Here is a 19,749-nt window from a genome sequence, read left to right on the forward strand (position 1 = left end):
TCAAATTTTTTTATTTAAAAAAAAAACATTCTTGAAAACAGTACAATGTGTAATTTTAATTAAAATTAGACTCATCATAAAAACAAAATCAGGGAAGTGATTAACTGCTGATTAACTGCTTCTATTCCACCAAACTTACATTATTAGGAACTGGGGTGGGACGTAGCCCAGTGATAAGCACTTCCTTGATGTGCGGTCAGTTTGCAATCGATCTCCATTGGGCTATTTCTCGTTCCGGCCATGGTATGTGCTATCCTGTCTGTGGGGTGGTGCATATAAAAGATCCCTTGCTACTAATGGAAAAATGTAGCAGGTTTCGTTTCTAAGACTATATGTCAAAATTACCAAATGTTTGACATCCAATAGCTGATGATTAATAAATCAATGTGCTCTAGTGGTGTCTTTAAACAAAATAAACTTTTTTTTTTATTGGGAACCATTTAAGATGTTACCAAATTGAGCAATTTTTTCCTTAAGTAATAACTGGGTTTTTGGGGGTTTTTTTGCATTCACATGTAAAGGCAGCTAACAATTACTGTCCTTGACCTAGTCTCAGAGAAGTGATGGCTCCCCTTAAATGACAAAGGAAGGAAAGAAATGTCTTTATTTAATGATGCACTCAACACATTTTATTTACGGTTATATGGCGTCAGACATATGGTTAAGAACCACACAGATATTGAGAGAGGAAATCCGCTGTCGCCACTTCACAGGCTACTCTTTTCGATTAGCAGCAAGGGATCTTTTATATGCACCATACCACAGACAGGATAGCACATACCGCAGCCTTTGATATACCAGTTGTGGTGCACTGGCTGGAACAAGAAATAGCCCAATGGGCCCATCGACGGGGATCGATTCTAGGCTGACCGCGCATCTAGCGAATGCTTTACCACTGGGCTACATCCCACCCCCTTAAATGGTGAGGTCTGTAACATGGAAGAACTGAATGTTAGTAACTACATAGTCCATCCCATCCTCATACAAAAATGTTTTTTTGTAAATAATTTAAGTCTGGTTTGGCATAAGAAGAAAAGAAAAAGTGTTTTGGAAAAAACACACAAAAAAACCCTCACTATTTTTGTATGCAATTTAGAAAACGATCAGCTCAAAAATAAATAACTTGTAGTAAATTCTATAGTATGAAAAAAAAAAAGCATTCCCTATTGGAAGGATTATACACCTAAACTTTAGCATTTTGATATTTCTGCGAGATTCACATTGGAAATTACTCAGCGATTCTAGACTCTAAAAGTACCTGTTCTGCAGTAGAATCCACTTGCACAGTCTCCACTAACAGCAGAGAGACCTGGGGTCAGACAGAACTTGCCTCCATCACACTGCGTACACTGACTGACATTGTTGATGCCATAGTTGGGGTTGTACGTCCCTGCAGGACACAGCTGTAGATCTGCCCCAGTCTTGTAAGGGCAGTAATATCCTGGCAGACAGGGATCAGCACGGTCTCGGTTAGTGCAGTAATGTCCTTCTGGGCAGTCGTAACACGCAGCGGCCCCAGTGTGGTTGGTGTAGGTGGAGTTTGGACAGAACGTATGGTGCATCGATCCCAGTGGACAGTACGAGCCCGCTGGACAGATGTTGCCGGTGGTGCCGTCAAAGGGCGTTGGGGTGCTAGATCCTCCCGTGCAGTAAAATCCTTCAGAACAGTCGCCAGAGACTGACCCCGCTCCGGTGGAGTTGCAGTACTTCCCTGGGTCACAGGTGAGACAGTCGGAAATATTTGTTCGCTGGGTGTCAGGCTGGTAAGTGCCGACGGAACATGCAGTCGGCTGATAGCTTCTTTCAGGGCAGTAGTATCCAGCTGGACATTCGTCTCCGTAGACTTGTCCAACAGGATTTGCCTGTTCAGATGCGTTGGAGCAATAGTAGCCTGCGAGACAAGACCCGTTGGGAGCCGACAGACCAGATTGGGCACAGAATTCTCCAGGAGGACAAACTGTGCAGTCGGACTCTGATGGCAGTTTGTCTCGGTCTCCAAACATTCCTTTGGGACATGGTGTTGGGTTGGATGAGCCTTGGACACAGTAGCTGCCCTGGGGACAAGGTCCACCGACAGCTGATGCTGCTGGGGTGGGCGAGCTGGACTTCAGTATGCAGTAATATCCTGCAAAACACTGTCCAGTTGGTTCGGTCACATTCTCCGCCTCACAGTAGAAACCTGCAGGACAATCGCGACACACTGCAAGGCTCTCCAGTCCCGTGGTGTTGCTGTAGGTTCCCAGAGGACACGGATTCTCTCTGGCAGTCTGGGTTCCGTTTGGACAGTAGAATCCTGCAGGGCAGGTTTTAGGTGTGACGACTCCATGTGAGGGAGCACCTGTTCCACTCTGCTGCTCACTGATAGCTTCATTCTGGTCGCAGTACGTTCCGGCCTGACACATCAGACAGGATCCTTTTCCTGGCAGAGGCTGATAGCTACCAGACGGACATGGAGTTTGGTTGGGACTACCTCGAGGACATCGATGCCCGGCCAGACACTGATTCCCGGGAGGCTGAGGTTGGATCATTCCTTCTGGACAGAACCAGCCTTCATCGCAGTCGTCATTGGGCAGGTCGCGACCCTGACCCGAGCAGTATTTCCCAGCCATACAAGGGAGACAACTGGTGATGTTGTGGCTTCCAAACCAGTCATTATAGAACCCCTCATCACATGGACTTGCTGAAGGACTTCCTTGCGGACAGTAATAACCTTTCGGACAGATGTCTCCAAATGTTTCGTTAACGGGTTTGTTCAGAGTGGAACTTCCATTGCAGAAATAACCAGCATCGCACTCCCCGGTGACGTTCGCCAAGCCGCTAGTGTCACAGTAGTGACCTGGCAGACAGTCCTGAGGGCGATCGGACCCTGGTGGACAGAAGGATCCTGCTTCACACTTGCCACCGATGCTCTGAGCTGGACAGGAACAGGAGGATCCCGAGTCATTGCCGAGGATAGAAGGTTTGTCTGACCAGGATCCCAGGGTGCAGTACCAGCCCCCACTACACTCTCCTGCAGGCTCGGCCATACCAGCACTGGGGCAGTAGGACCCAGCCGTACAGAGCTGGCAGGCAGCATCACTCGTTGCCTTGGTTTCATTGTTGTAGGTGCCGTTGGGACAAGGATATTGTAGGGCGAACTCTGTCTTTGCTGGACAGAAGTATCCTGGAAACACATCAAAAAATAAAATTAAGCTTAATGTTTTTTAATATACCTTGGGAAAAGTTTCTAAATACCACCACTAACCTTTAGGACAATCAGACATGCACTAACCTTTTAGTCATATAGACATGCACTAATCTTCAAGACATTCTGTCAAGCATTAACCTTTAGGACATTCAGACATGCACTAACCTCTAGAACATTCAGACATACACTAATCTTTGTGGCATTCAGACATGCACTAACCTCTAGGACATTCAGACACACACTAATCTTTAGGACATTCAGACATGCACTAACCTTTAGGACATTCAAACATTTATTAACCTTTAGGGCAGTCAGACATGCACTAATCTCTAGGACATTCAGACATACACTAATCTTTAGGACATTCCTTTTAGACATTCAGACATGCATTAACTTTTAGGGCATTCTGCCAAGCACAAACCTTTAGGACATTCAGACATGCACTAACCTTTAGAACATTCAGACACACACTAACCTTTAGAACATTCAGACATGCACTAACCTTTAGGACATTCAGACACACACTAACCTCTAGAACATTGAGACATACACTAATCTTCAGGACATTTAGTCATACAATAACCTTCAGAACATTTAGTCATACACTAATCTTGAGGACTTTCTGGCAAGCACGAACCTTTAGGACATTCAGGCATGCACTAACCTTTAGGACACTCTGTTCTGTTTGTTGCTCCATCCTCACAGAAATAGCCGGCTGGACACTCGGTACAGTTGCTCTGCTGTTCGAGAATGTTGTAGGATCCCTTCGGACAGGGGACTGGCTGGCTGGAACCCTCAGTACAGTAGGTACCCGAGGGGCACGGGCCACCGGTGGCAGAGACATCTGGGGGTCGGGATGAGTTTGACCTGCTCGTACAGTAGAAACCAGCATCGCATAATCCTGAAAGGAAACTTTTCTTTTATATAACGGAACCTCATTTTTAAACCAAGTACATTTCTAGGTCTAGCATAGGATTATTTCGACACTTGGTTTACAGAATGAGAGGATTATGGATGGATGGATGGATGGATGGGTATAATAATGGATGGATGGATGGACAGACAGACGGATGGATGGGCAAATGGACAGATGAGTGGGATGATGGACAGATAGATGGATTGGCAGACAGATGGATAGATGATTGAATGAATGGTTAAAATGATGGATTGATGGATGGATAGATAGATAGATAGATGAATAGTTAAAATAATGGATGGATGGATGGATGCATGGTTAAAATGATGGATGGAAAGATGGTTGGATGAACAGGGATAGATGGATGGGGTTGGAGAGATAGTGATAAACATTTGGAAAACAAGTATGAGTTTTTGAGTTCAGTTGTTGTTGATTTAGTTTTGTGTGGTTTTTGTGGGAATACACCAAGTGAAATCATGATTTTCAATCTTTTAATAAGCACACTTGATACATAATTCTTAATTCTATTTTTATTCTGTTACTTTGGGAAACACAAACTATTTTATCTGTTTCTACTCGGATGTAAAGTATTATCCAAACTAACCTGAAGGATATGCAAGTCCGGGTGTGTCACAGGAGTATCCTGGCAGACAATCCTGGCATCCTGCTAGACTGGTTACCATTGTTTGGTTGTTGAAGGTGCCAGCAGGACAGGAAACTGGATCTTGAGTTTGTTGTTCACAGTAGTAACCTGCAATAGTTGATTAAACAATGCTTTTCTCTGTTCTTTTTTTTGTATTTTTTCATACTAAATGCTCATTAAAGTTCAACCCCATCAGTGGACTCATTGGGCTATTTCTTGTTCTGGCCAGTGCATCAGAACTGGTATATCAAAGGTCATGGTATGTACTATCCTGTGGGATGGTGCATATAAAAGATCCCTTGCTACTAATGGAAAAATGTAGTAGGTTTTCTCTCTAAGACTATATCAAAATTACCAAATGTTTGACATCCAATAGCCGATTATAAATTATTAATAAATCAATGTGCTCTAGTGGTGTCATTAAACAAAACAAACTTCTTCTTTTTTCATTAAGATTCAAGCATGCTGTCCTCTGCACAATTCTCATCTGCATCACATATATGTTTTAAAAATATATATATATTTTTTAATGCAACTGCTAACTGATGTTCATGCAGGCACATTGTCCTTTGAATTATATCTCCCCAATCTTAAATCATTTGTGTTAATTCATAACTTTTAAACCTCACTTAATACTGGATGGATGTGTTAATTAGGAAGTTTTAAACTTCACTTAATACTAGATGGATGTGTTAATTAGGAAGTTTTAAACCTCACTTAATACTAGATGGATGTGTTAATTAAGATGTTTTAAACCTCACTTAATACTAGATGGACGTGTTAATTAAGAAGTTTTGAACCTCACTTAATACTAGATGGACGTGTTAATTAAGAAGTTTTGAACCTCACTTAATACTAGATGGACGTGTAAATTAAGAAGTTTTAAACCTCACTTAATACTAGATGGACGTGTTAATTAAGAAGTTTTGAACCTCACTTAATACTAGATGAACGTGTTAATTAAGAAGTTTTGAACCTCACTTAATACTAGATGAACGTGTTAATTAAGAAGTTTTAAACCTCACTTAATACTAGATGAACGTGTTAATTAAGAAGTTTTAAACCTCACTTAGTACTGGATGGATGTGTTAACTGAGAAGTTTTAAACCTCACTTAGTACCGGATGGATGTGTTAACTGAGAAGTTTTAAACATCACTTACGCTTGAATGGATGTGTTAAATGAGAAGTTTTAAACCTCACTTAGTACTGGATGGATGTGTTAACTGAGAAGTTTTAAACCTCACTTAATACTGGATGGATGTGTTAACTGAGAAGTTTTAAACATCACTTACGCTTGGAAAGATGTGTTAAATGAGAAGTTTTAAACCTCACTTAGTACTGGATGGATGTGTTAACTGAGAAGTTTTAAACCTCACTTAGTACTGGATGGATATGTTAACTGAGAAGTTTTAAACATCACTTACGCTTGGATGGATGTGTTAACTGAGAAGTTTTAAACATCACTTACGCTTGGATGGATGTGTTAAATGAGAAGTTTTAAACCTCACTTAGTACTGGATGGATGTGTTAACTGAGAAGTTTTAAACCTCACTTAGTACTGGATGGATGTGTTAACTGAGAAGTTTTAAACATCACTTACGCTTGGATGGATGTGTTAACTGAGAAGTTTTAAACATCACTTAATACCAGATGGATGTGTTAACTGAGAAGTTTTAAACCTCACTTAGTACTGGATGGATGTGTTAACTGAGAAGTTTTAAACCTCACTTAATACTGGATGGATGTTTTAACTGAGAAGTTTTAAACCTCATTTACGCTTGGATGGATGTGTTAATTGAGAAGTTTGAAGCCTCACTTAGTACTGGAATGCACTGGATTATTCATTAAGCAATGAAGAAAAAAAGAAAAAAAAACTTTAAGGTCATCAGTTTAACATTTGCTATCTGCTGTAATTTGACTACAGAATATTTTATGAAGTTATGGGCAATATTTAGAATTTGCTTGAATAACAGGGAATACTGTTAATTGAATTAGAAATCAAATTTTAAAATCCACACAAATAGTACAATCTAAATAAAAACCTAAACCTAAATCCATAAAGCTAACTGTTTTTAATCAAATCAACCGACTGAAAATAAATGTCTTTTCATTAAAATACTGATATTTGTAGAAGTGAAAGAACATGTGGTGAAGCACTGAGGTTGTAGAAGTGTAAATAACTTAAACGTTTATTGTTTAGTTCCTTCCATGTATCAGATTACATAAAACACTCAAAGATGCCACCAACCTTCTGGGCAGACGCCAGCATCCCCTGTATGACTTCCACTTGGCTGTCTGTCATTGGAACCGCTCCGACAGAAATACCCAGCTTCGCAGGGTCCCGACTCGGCCGTCAGGTTCTTGGTGTCACAGTAATACCCGCCGGTACACTGCGAGCACTGCGTAACGTTCGACAGACCGGTCACCGAGCCAAACGTCCCCACCGGACACGACTCCCACACGTGACCTGTGCTCTCCGGACAGTAGTAGCCAACTGGACACGGGTCAGGACTGGTGCCGTGGATGCAGTAGTAGCCTGGGGTGCATGGGGAACAGGCGTCGTTGAGGGTGACATCCGTGAACGAGCCTGGTTCGCAGGGAAGAGGGGTGGCGGTCCCCTCGGGGCAGTAGTGACCCACGGGGCAGACATTTCCGGTGCTGCCATCGGTTGGCAAGCTTGAGGTGGCGTTTCCGGAGCAGTAGTAGCGGGCAGAGCAGTTTCCCTGTGGAGAGTCCATGCCGGCGTTGGGGCAGTATTGTCCGGGTTCACAGCCCTTGCATTCTGACTCATCAGTCAGACCTAGGACAAAACGTGAATTAAGTCAAGTTATAATACATGACATTGCATACTATTATTTTTTAATGTTCATGTGCACTTTGCCTCAGCTATCTGGGCTGTCTGTCCAAGAAAGAGAGAGACAGAGACAGACAGACAGTGAGACAAACAGACAGACAGACCGTGAGACAAACAGACAGTGAGACAAACAGGCAGACAGACAGTGAGACAAACAGGCAGGCAGGCAGACAGACAGACAGACAGACAGACAGACAGAGACACTGAGACAGAGAAACAGAGAGACAGGGATAAAGACAGAGACAGGGATGGAGAAGACAGTATAGTGACCTTATTTTTCACATATTTGTTTTAAAATATGTTCACATTTTTGGCATGTTTTGAAGGCAGTTTATTTTGTTGTTGAAAAATATTAATGAATAAAAAACCCAGTTTCTTGGAATATCACAAATATAAGAAAAGTGCTGTAATTATCGACTGCAGGATGTTGCAAAGAATCCCATTTAGATTCATACAAATATTTTCTTCACTGTTTTTTTTTTTAACACTTCCATTACAATTTACATGAATAAAGAAACGACAGGTAACGTAAGCAATGAAATAACCCACCATGCAAGCATCACAACAATACCACCCACCTTCAACTGGATTATACGTCCCTGGAGGACACAGGGTGCTGGAGTTGGAACCGGCAGGGCAGTAGTCTCCCTTGGGACAGATGTTTCCCGTCGTCCCGTCGCCAGGTGTGGGTACTGACGCACCAGAGCTACAGAAGTATCCCGCCTGACATAGACCAGATGGCGCCGCCAGCCCTTCCTGTCCGCAGTAGTGTCCAGCCGAACACTGGGTGCATTCCGCAATGACCTTCAGACCGAACTGGTCGTTGTACGTTCCGTTCGGACATCGGTACTCCGCGGAGAACTTCGTTCCTGGTGGACAGTAGCTGCCCGGTTCACACAGCGATGGGTTCTGAACTCCATGACTGCAGATGGTGTCGTTCTGAATGGTTCCGTCGCAGTAATAGCCTTCAGGACACTGTTTGCAGTTAGACTGGAGAAAGGAAAAAATAGTATGTTAATGCTAAGGTTGAATTGCAAACATAAAAATATAATTCTGAATGATTCGGTCACATAAATAGCTTTCTAGACACTGTTTGCTGTTAAACTGGAGAAAGGAAATAGTATGTTAATGATAAGGTTTAATTTGAAACTTAAAATTGTCATTCTCAATGGTTCCATCACAGTAATAGCCTTCGGAGCACAGTTTGCAGTTAGACTGGAGAAAGGAAATTGATATTTTAATGCTAAAGGTTTTTTTTCTGAAATTAAAAATGTTATTATTTAGTTTAATATCAGTTATTATTTAGTTTAATATTAATTATAACATCTTAGTAGAATTAATAATTGAAAGAAAAAAAAAAGCTCACAATAAGTACATAGCTAAAAATGGGAAATGGCAGGTGAGTGGTACAGATAGGGAAAAAAATGCACTTAATTTGATTGGAAAGACAAGGACTGGGATGTGGAGATAGACAGTAAAAGAGTTGAAAGATATGGGAAACTACCAGATTGAAAAGAAATGAGATGGAATTGAAACGAGAGAAAGAAAAGGGGGCATGATAAAAAAAAATAAAAAAATTATTCTCAATATTTATTTCTAGTATTAGCATTTTAACTAGTTCATCTATGATTTCATTACAAAGTTTACCAAACAACAGAAACAAAACTTTTAAACATTTACTTCCAATAACATTCTGTTTAACTAGTTTACCTGAGTAAATTCATCTTGATAGGTTCCAGATGCACAAGCTAGCTGGTCAGTGCTGCCCTGCACACAGTAGTGTCCTGGGGTGCATGTGTACTGGTTGGGGGTGCTGGTGTTCTGCCCTTCAGGGCAGTAGTACCCCTGATCACAGAGTCCAGTGGGGGCTTCTAGACCATAGCTCTCACAATACATCCCTGTAATAAAAAGCAGAGATGAAAATTACATATGTTTTTGGGGTTTTTTGTTGTTGGGGTTTGTTTTTTGTTTTTTTTTTTGGGGGGGGGGGTCGTTTTTTTAAATATTTATTCCAGTCCCTCATTTACATGACAGACAACTCATACTGAGGACAAAACATGAGTCGTAGACAGCACCAGTACATGACATAATTATTTGATTTTAAGTAAACTTTCATATAAAAAATTACATTTGTTTTGAACCTCACTTAATACTGGATGGATGTGTTAGTTGAGAAGTTTTAAACCTCACTTAATACTGGATGGATGTGTTAGTTGAGAAGTTTTAAACCTCACTTAGTACTGGATGGATGTGTTAACTGAGAAGTTTTAAACCTCACTTAGTACTGGATGGATGTGTTAAATGAGAAGTTTTAAACCTCACTTAGTACTGGGTGGATGTGTTAACTGAGAAGTTTTAAACCTCACTTAGTACTGGATGGATGTGTTAACTGAGAAGTTTTAAACCTCACTTAGTACTGGATGGATGTGTTAACTGAGAAGTTTTAAACCTCACTTAATACCGGATGGATGTGTTAAATGAGAAGTTTTAAACCTCACTTAATACTGGATGGATGTGTTAGTTGAGAAGTTTTAAACCTCACTTAGTACTGGATGGATGTGTTAACTGAGAAGTTTTAAACCTCACTTAGTACTGGATGGATGTGTTAACTGAGAAGTTTTAAACCTCACTTAGTACTGGATGGATGTGTTAACTGAGAAGTTTTAAACCTCACTTAGTACTGGATGGATGTGTTAACTGAGAAGTTTTAAACCTCACTTAGTACTGGATGGATGTGTTAACTGAGAAGTTTTAAACCTCACTTAATACCGGATGGATGTGTTAACTGAGAAGTTTTAAACCTCACTTACGCTTGGATGGATGTGTTAAATGAGAAGTTTTAAACCTCACTTAATACTGGATGGATGTGTTAGTTGAGAAGTTTTAAACCTCACTTAATACTGGATGGATGTGTTAGTTGAGAAGTTTTAAACCTCACTTAATACCGGATGGATGTGTTAACTGAGAAGTTTTAAACCTCACTTAATACTGGATGGATGTTTTAATTAAGAAGTAGCTTTTCATATAAAAAATTACATTTGTTAATTCTGACACAGTCTTCAGAGAAAATCTATTAAATTTGTCCATTTCATTCATTCACACTTTTCGTGCTTATATCCAATTAAGGTTCAAGCACACTCTCCTGGACACACACCTCAGCTATCTGGGCTGTTTGTTCAAGACAGTAGGTTAGTGATTAGTTGTTATTGGTTAGTGAGAGAGAGAGAGAAGTTGGTGTAGTGGCCAACACCTACCCACTCAGCCATGAAACTTGCTCTGGGCGGGATGCGAACCCAGTACCTACCATCCCTAAAGTCTGATGGCTTAACCACTACACCACCAAGGCTGGTAATTTTTCACATTAACAGCAAGGGATCTTTTACTAAAGTTTGTTTTGTTTAACGACACAACTAGAGCACATTGATTTATTAATCATAGGCTATTGGATGTCATACATATGACCATTTTGACATATAGATTTAGAGAGAAAGGCTGTAACATTTTTCAATTAGTAGCTAGGTAATTTTTATATGCATCATCCCACAGACAGAAATACCAGTCATGTTGCACTGGCTTGAACGAGATATAGCCCAGACCGACTGGGATCATTTATATGCATCATCCCACAGACAGAAATACCAGTCATGTTGCACTGGCTTGAACGAGATATAGCCCAGACCGACTGGGATCATTTATATGCATCATCCCACAGACAGAAATACCAGTCATGTTGCACTGGCTTGAACGAGATATAGCCCAGACCGACTGGGATCATTTATATGCATCATCCCACAGACAGAAATACCAGTCATGTTGCACTGGCTTGAACGAGATATAGCCCAGACCGACTGGGATCATTTATATGCATCATCCCACAGACAGAAATACCAGTCATGTTGCACTGGCTTGAACGAGATATAGCCCAGACCGACTGGGATCATTTATATGCATCATCCCACAGACAGAAATACCAGTCATGTTGCACTGGCTTGAACAAGATATAGTCCAGACCGACTGGGATCATTTATATGCACCATCCCACAGACAGAAATACCAGTCATGTTGCACTGGCTTGAACGAGATATAGCCCAGACCGACTGGGATCATTTATATGCATCATCCCACAGACAGAAATACCAGTCATGTTGCACTGGCTTGAACGAGATATAGCCCAGACCGACTGGGATCATTTATATGCATCATCCCACAGACAGAAATACCAGTCATGTTGCACTGGCTTGAACGAGATATAGCCCAGACCGACTGGGATCATTTATATGCATCATCCCACAGACAGAAATACCAGTCATGTTGCACTGGCTTGAACGAGATATAGCCCAGACCGACTGGGATCATTTATATGCATCATCCCACAGACAGAAATACCAGTCATGTTGCACTGGCTTGAACGAGATATAGCCCAGACCGACTGGGATCATTTATATGCATCATCCCACAGACAGAAATACCAGTCATGTTGCACTGGCTTGAACGAGATATAGCCCAGACCGACTGGGATCATTTATATGCATCATCCCACAGACAGAAATACCAGTCATGTTGCACTGGCTTGAACGAGATATAGCCCAGACCGACTGGGATCATTTATATGCATCATCCCACAGACAGAAATACCAGTCATGTTGCACTGGCTTGAACGAGATATAGCCCAGACCGACTGGGATCATTTATATGCATCATCCCACAGACAGAAATACCAGTCATGTTGCACTGGCTTGAACGAGATATAGCCCAGACCGACTGGGATCATTTATATGCATCATCCCACAGACAGAAATACCAGTCATGTTGCACTGGCTTGAACGAGATATAGCCCAGACCGACTGGGATCATTTATATGCATCATCCCACAGACAGAAATACCAGTCATGATGCACTGGCTTGAACGAGATATAGTCCAGACCGACTGGGATCATTTATATGCATTTTCCCATATATTTGATAGTACAGAGAAGTAAATATTATTATGAAATCCCAGACCTGGTGTGCACAGCTTGCAATCGGCTAGCTCCCTGTTTCCTGTAGAGTTGGAGTAGTAGCCCGGAGAACACTTGTTGGGGTTGCTGGTGGCAACCGGGCAGTAGTTTCCTGTGGGACAAGTTCCTCCAGTGGCATCTCCCTGTGGGTCCGGTCGTATGGCGGCTAGGGTACAGTAGTATCCCGCAGAGCAGGAGCCTGTCACATTGGCCAGACCCGACGACTCGCAGTAGTGACCTGCAATATAAACATTTACATTAGTTAGGTCATAATGGAATGCAATCTTTTTTTGGCATTAAAGTCTCAGATCGCTTTTAAAAGTAAAGTTTGTTATTTTGTTTCAGGACACCACTAGAGCACATTGATTTATTAATCATCGGCTATTGGATGTCAAACATATGGTAATTCTGACATATAGTCTTAGAGAGGAAATCCACTACATTATTTAATAAGTAGCAAGGTATTTTTTATATGCACCATCCCATGTCCTTTGGTATACCAGTCGTGGTGCACTGGCTGGGATGAGAAATAGCCCAATGGGCCCACCGGCAGGGATCGATCTCACACCGACAGTGCACCAAGTGAGTGCTTTACCACAGGGTTACGTCCCACCCCAGACACTATTACAGTCTTGAGTCCAGGCTCTAAAGTTATTTAAAACATGGGGCCTTGTAAACTACAGGTTATGTTATATTTACATAAATATCATTTCAAATTTTCATTATTACTACAATGAAACATCTCAAAACCGAACCCTCTGTAAACCGAAATTCCCTCAAAACCGAACATGTTTCGCAGCCCCTTTTTAAATATCTGTACACAAGAGAACCTCTCAAAACCGGACATGTTTCGCAGCCCCTTTTTAAATATCTGTACACAAGAGAACCTCTCTAAACTGGATACCTCTTAATACCAGACTTTTTACTTGGTCCCGAAGGTGTCCGGTTTAGACGAGTTTCACTGTACCATACTCTATAAAATCCCTTCACAAAACTGCTGATACTTTATAAAAAATGCAATTATATCACTATTCTGATTGTACTGTAGTTGTATGTTTATGTTTATCTTACAATTATGCAACACAAATGATCAACATTTATATAGTTGTGTTTTGGTTTAATAAGAGTTTGTGGAGGAGAAAGTATCATTCTTGACCTTCTTTGCTTGTAGTAAACCCCCAGTTAAACAGTCAGTTATTGTAGTAAGAGGACCTTATTTCTCTAAGAATGGATAATAAGCAGAAATTACATTAATTGTTGGAAACTAAAGTTAGCTATTGCATCACCTTAACTGAACCATGATAGAGTGAAATCCATTTCAACCCTCTCGGCAATTTTAGTTTTTGAATTATGGGCCATTGCCATAATTCAATTATTTTTACAAAATATCATTAATAAATGGACTATGGTGGTTATAAAGATTGTTGAATAAAGTACATTTAGGGACAAATCAATTATTTTTGCTCAGGTAATACACTGTTAGACCATTAAATAGGTCAGTGGTCTGTGACAATATGCCTTTAATAAAAAAATAATTAAAAAGAGAAAAAACCCAAAATTATTTATTTTTATTAAAACATGTTCCTTTAGGTGTTTAAGCATCTTGTTGATTGTGTTGTAACTGGATGTGCCAAAACATATAGTAGCCCGGTGGACTACCATGTTTAGACATCTTGTAGCCCAAGTGAGAAATCAGTAGTGAAAACACCCCAGGCTACCGCTAAGGTCGAGCCCTGATACTATGGCACTGGTTGGGATGGGAAACCATAGTGCACAGAGGACAATCAATCATGTGACCCATTGCCCAGGGCACTTCAGGTTCAGGGGCCCCTCAACATAGAAATTAAATTAAATTTAAAAAATGAACTAATTTTATAATTATTACATTTTTTAAATATAGGAAGTCCTTAGTCTGTGGGGCCAGTTTGGCAGGGGGGCCCGGGGCAATTGCCCCCTTTGCCCTTATAAATCTGGCACTGCTGACTGAGCTACATCCTGCCCCAAGCACGTTTAAGAGTCTGGACTCAACATCACTGAAATGTTTACATTGAGTTGGATATTATAGTAACATAACAAAGATCTTACCAGGAAGACAGGCCTGTGGTTCACTTGATCCTCGAGGACAGAACTGACCAGGTTGACACTGACCGCCGGTCAAATCTGCCGGACACGAGCAATTTGACGCTGTGTAGTTTCCGATCTCTGTCGGCTTGTCGGACCATGCCCCTCTCACACAGTACCAGCCCTCGGCGCACAGATCTGTGGGATACGTCAGCCCCGAGGTGGCACAGTACAGCCCTGGCTCACATGGGGCACAGTCAGCCTTGCTTTGTTTCTGGGTGTGGTTGTTGTACGACCCTCTATCACAGGGATAGTCATTCGGATTGGCAGTTCCTTGAGGACAGTAATGTCCTGTGGGACACGGAGTCCCCGAATAGTCAGTGGCGTTCTCCGGACAGTAAAATCCAGCTGGACAGGCGACGCATTCTGCCAGCCCCGTTACCATGCTGTAGGTTCCTGCATTGCAGCCTAGAGGGTATGCTGTTCCATTAGGGCAGTAGTGTCCTATAGGACAAGGGCCTCCTGAAGAGTCGAGGGTTGGGTTGTTGGGATACTTGGCTCCAAGCAGACAGAAGAATCCTGCCCAACAGGCTCCTGATGGTTCCCCTAATCCTTCCTGGCCACAGTACTGTCCATACGAACATGGCGTGCAGGTTGATTCGTTCACAGCTTTCGTGTTGTTGTTGAACGTTCCCAGCGGACATCTCAGTGGCGAGAGGGTTCCAGCTGGGCAGTAATGACCAACAGGACAAGGTCCTGAATCTCCCGTTGTGTTCACATCAGGAGTGGCTGAATCCGATCCCAGAGTGCAGTAGTAGCCAGCCTCACACTGGCCTGTGACACCGGTAGCATTGGTCTCCGAACAGTAGAAGCCTCCAGTGCACTGAGTACAGTTTTCAGACAGCCACAGTCCCGTGTTTGTGCTGAAAGTTCCCAATGGACACGACTTCCAGACCTTCCCAGTACCTTCGGGGCAGTAGTAGCCTTGAGGACACACCTCGGGAGTCCCTCCAGACACGCAGTAGTGTCCGGGGGTGCAGTTCCAACAGATGTCTGCTGCAGTGTTTGTCATGTACGTTCCATCGGGACATTCTATAGGCATAGCTGTTCCCTCAGGACAATAGTGTCCCACCGTGCATGGATCACCAGTAGTTCCACCATCGCTAGGAGTTGATGTTTTCGCTCCACCACTGCAGTAGTACCTCGGGGAACAAGGTCCCGTGGGTTCTTTAAGACCGGTGGATTCGCAGTAGTAGCCTCCAGGGCAGGCCTGACATTCCAAGGCACTCTTCAGACCGGTGCTGTTGGACATGGTGCCCAGGGGACAAGGGTCTGGAGAGGAAGTTCCAGCCAGACAGAAGTATCCCTCTGGGCAGCGGTCTCCAGTAACTCCATCGACAGGTGTGGGGCTGGATGAGCCGTTCTTACACCAGAATCCAGCATCACAGTCTCCTGTAATAAATTAACAATGATTCGATGTTATACACATTTAAAATTTATAACTGAAATGATGTTTTAAAAATAAAATAAAAATCCATCCCATAGTTAAATAATGGTCAATTTTTTTTATATTTTAGATGAAATTTGTACCCCCTGTTCTTACACCAGAATCCAGCATCACAATCTCCTGTAATAAATTAACAATGATTAGATGTTATACACATTTAAAATTTATACTGAAATGATGTTTTAAAAATCATAAAAATCCATCCCATAGTTGAAATAATGGTCAATTATTTTATATTTCATATCAACTTTATATTATTATGGGGTTGTACTTGGCCTAAAATATCTTAGGGCGACAGTAAACAATAATCATAGCACAGTGATTATATGGGTCTTTTCCATCTGGACAAGAAAAGATCTTTTAAACTAATACTGAAAACTTTTTTTAATGCACAAATGAAAAATGGGTTATGCAAAATTAAATTTGTGTGAGCAACACACAAATGACGTGATCACTATTGCAATTTTTAAAGACCTGAGCCACCACACGTGTCAGTATACACAATCTTTTCTTATTTCCCAAAGAATTTTGTAAACTGCAGAAGACTCTACCTGTTACATTGGTCCATCCCACGTTTCCACAGTACGAGCCAGCATCACACATCAGACATTCGTCCACCGATTCCAGCTTGGTGTTGGGGCTGTAACTCCCTAGGGGACAGCCGTACTGGGTGTCCCACTTGGTCCCGTTTGGACAGTAGTGACCCTCGGGACACGGGTACGATGTGTAGGAATTCAGACTGTTCACTTCATCACAGTAGTAACCTGTTGAATTAAAATAATTATGCCATGTTTAAAAAAAACAAGATTTTAATTTTAATAAGGATGGTTGATATCTAGTTCCCAGCATCAAAACAAAAAGAGGAACTTTGTACCGTGGTATATCAGGGCCCGTGCTTATAAAACTTAAAGTCTAGACTTTAACATAATGCTATTTAACACCACTAGAGCACATTGATTAATTAATCATCGGCTATTGGAAGTCTAACATTTGGTATTTCTGACTCCTCAGAGGAACCTGCTACATTTTTCGTATGCAGCAAAGGATCTTTTATATGCACTTTCCCACAGCCTTTGACCAGTTGTGGTGCACTGGTTGGAACGAGAAAAAACCCAATCAATTGAATGGATCCATCGAGGTGGTTCGATCCTGCGACGCAAGCACCTCAAGCGAGCATTCAACCGACTGTGCTAAATCCCATTTCACAGTCAAACATGTTACTAATTGATCCTCAAACAAGAATGCAACTCTTAAAAGTAATGTTATTATGAAAGCATGAAACCATTCACACCTTTTGAATTTTGAATGGGTGTTGTTGTGTTATATTAAGACACTTGTTGAAATTCGACTTGTTGCCTTTGGGACATAATGTCCAAAACAATTCTCTATCATTCTAAGGCCAAATGGCTGTAACCTCTAATTTGCCAAACTCAAGGCCTGGTATATAAATGCACAGATTAACATCTATGTCTGTAGTTTCCTTTTAAACGTTTTTATTTACTGATGGGAAAAAAATATGGGAACACATAAATAGTAACAACAAAATTAATATTGATTGTAACCAAAACCCTCATTCACAGTATGAGGATGTTAACCAAAACCCTCATCCACAGTATCAGGAAGTTAACCAAAACCCTCATACACAGTATCAGGAAGTTAACCAAAACCCTCGTCCACAGTATCAGGAAGTTAACCAAAACCCTCATACACAGTATCAAGGAGTTAACCAAAACCCTCGTCCACAGTATCAGGAAGTTAACCAAAACCCTCATACACAGTATCAAGGAGTTAACCAAAACCCTCATACACAGTATCAGGAAGTTAACCAAAACCCTCGTCCACAGTATCAGGAAGTTAACCAAAACCCTCATCCACAGTATCAGGGAGTTAACTAAAACCCTCATCTACAGTGTCAGGAAGTTAACCAAAACCCTTATCCACAGTATCAGGAAGTTAACCAAAACCCTCATCCACAGTATCAGGAAGTTAACAAAAACCCTTATCCACAGTATTAGGAAGTTAACCAAAACCCTCATCCACAGTATCAGGAAGTTAACCAAAACCCTCATCCACAGTATCAGGAAGTTAACCAAAACTTTCACCCACAGTATTAGGAAGTTAACCAAAACCCTCATCCACAGTATCAGGAAGTTAACCAAAACCCTCATCCACAGTATCAGGAAGTTAACCAAAACCCTCATACACAGTATCAGGAAGTTAACCAAACCCTCATACACAGTATCAGGAAGTTAACCAAAACCCTCATCCACAGTATCAGGAAGTTAACCAAAACCCTCATCTACAGTGTCAGGAAGTTAACCAAAACCCTCATCTACAGTGTCAGGAAGTTAACCAAAACCCTCATACACAGTATCAGGAAGTTAACCAAAACCCTCATCCACAGTATCAAGAAGTTAACCAAAACCCTCATCCACAGTATCAGGAAGTTAACAAAAACCCTCGTCCACAGTGTAAGGAAGTTTTCAGACTACATTTTCAATAAACATACTCTTTAAAATGTTTGTTTAAGTACAGTAAATACAAATAACTTTTGCAATAACAATACAAAACTTGTATATTTATTTATGAATTAAAGAGTTTAGAAACATTTTGAATGTCGCAGAATGTATACCATAGGTTGATGATACTCTATTTGCGTACACCAAAATGGAATAAAGAATGATTTTCTGACTATTCCTATAGGATTGCAGGATAAAAGAAATAACTGGTTACAGTCTTAAGATATCGGCTTTATCCTGCTCAGGTCAAATGGCGAATGCAGTTCGGCAAAGTCTCACTGCAATCACCATTCTAACCTTTACATGATAAAGCCGATATCTTAAGACAGTAACCAGTTATTCCCTATATAACTACTGTAGTAGTGAATTAGTTTCTGATCTCAAATACTATGATCCCTTATTAATTTTCTACAGTATAGAAGAAGGAAACAATATAAAACATGGTACCATATGACCACTGAATGTCACATCTTCGTGTGACTACATTTCATTGGCCATCAACCATCAGCCATGTCAGGGATCATGTCAGGTCATAGGTCATGTCAAAGGTCATTAGTATAAATATGTACACCAATATGCATACATTATAGCTACACTACGAACTCTGACCTGCAACACATTCTTTACACAGGCCCTGTCCACTTTGGTCCTGGTAGGTTCCGGAAGGACAGTGCACTTGTTCGAAGCTGCCTGAAGGACAGTAGTTTCCTGGTGTACAGCTGAAGGGATTGCTCACTGATTGGCCAGGAGGACAATAGTATCCTGAAAACAGATTCTTATTATTCTCAGTCTGCCTGTTACTACAATAATCATTAAATTATAATTACTGAATTAAATTATTAATAATCTTAGTCTGCTTGCATCTATAATAATCATTAGATTAAAATTACTCAATTTTTTAATCTATAAAGATGCAAGGCTTTTTTAAGTTTCCGATCGTTCTGATCACTTTTCCTCTTTTAATCTGCACTGCCGACCACATTCTTTGTGCTTACCCGATGCCATGCTTGACAAGGTTCTTTTGCGCTCAAGTCCACTCAACTACCATACACACATCATGCTAA

The 19,749-nt window shown here is 41.2% G+C and overlaps 1 protein-coding gene across 1 annotated transcript in view; it reads right to left on the reverse strand.

Annotated features, from left to right (window-relative positions):
- The window catches only part of LOC121388636, a 207,172-nt gene that overhangs the window by 117,839 nt on the left and 69,584 nt on the right, over nt 1-19,749 (reverse strand). Inside the window, 10 exon segments of the mRNA XM_041520062.1 lie at nt 1,259-3,163; nt 3,852-4,088; nt 4,708-4,854; nt 6,996-7,547; nt 8,180-8,591; nt 9,312-9,499; nt 12,603-12,836; nt 14,684-16,111; nt 16,718-16,930; nt 19,295-19,447. Of these exon segments, the coding sequence (XP_041375996.1) occupies nt 1,259-3,163; nt 3,852-4,088; nt 4,708-4,854; nt 6,996-7,547; nt 8,180-8,591; nt 9,312-9,499; nt 12,603-12,836; nt 14,684-16,111; nt 16,718-16,930; nt 19,295-19,447 (5,469 nt within the window).

This window comes from Gigantopelta aegis, chromosome 2 (genome assembly GCF_016097555.1).
Source record: "Gigantopelta aegis isolate Gae_Host chromosome 2, Gae_host_genome, whole genome shotgun sequence".
Taxonomy (NCBI): Eukaryota; Metazoa; Mollusca; class Gastropoda; order Neomphalida; family Peltospiridae; genus Gigantopelta; species Gigantopelta aegis.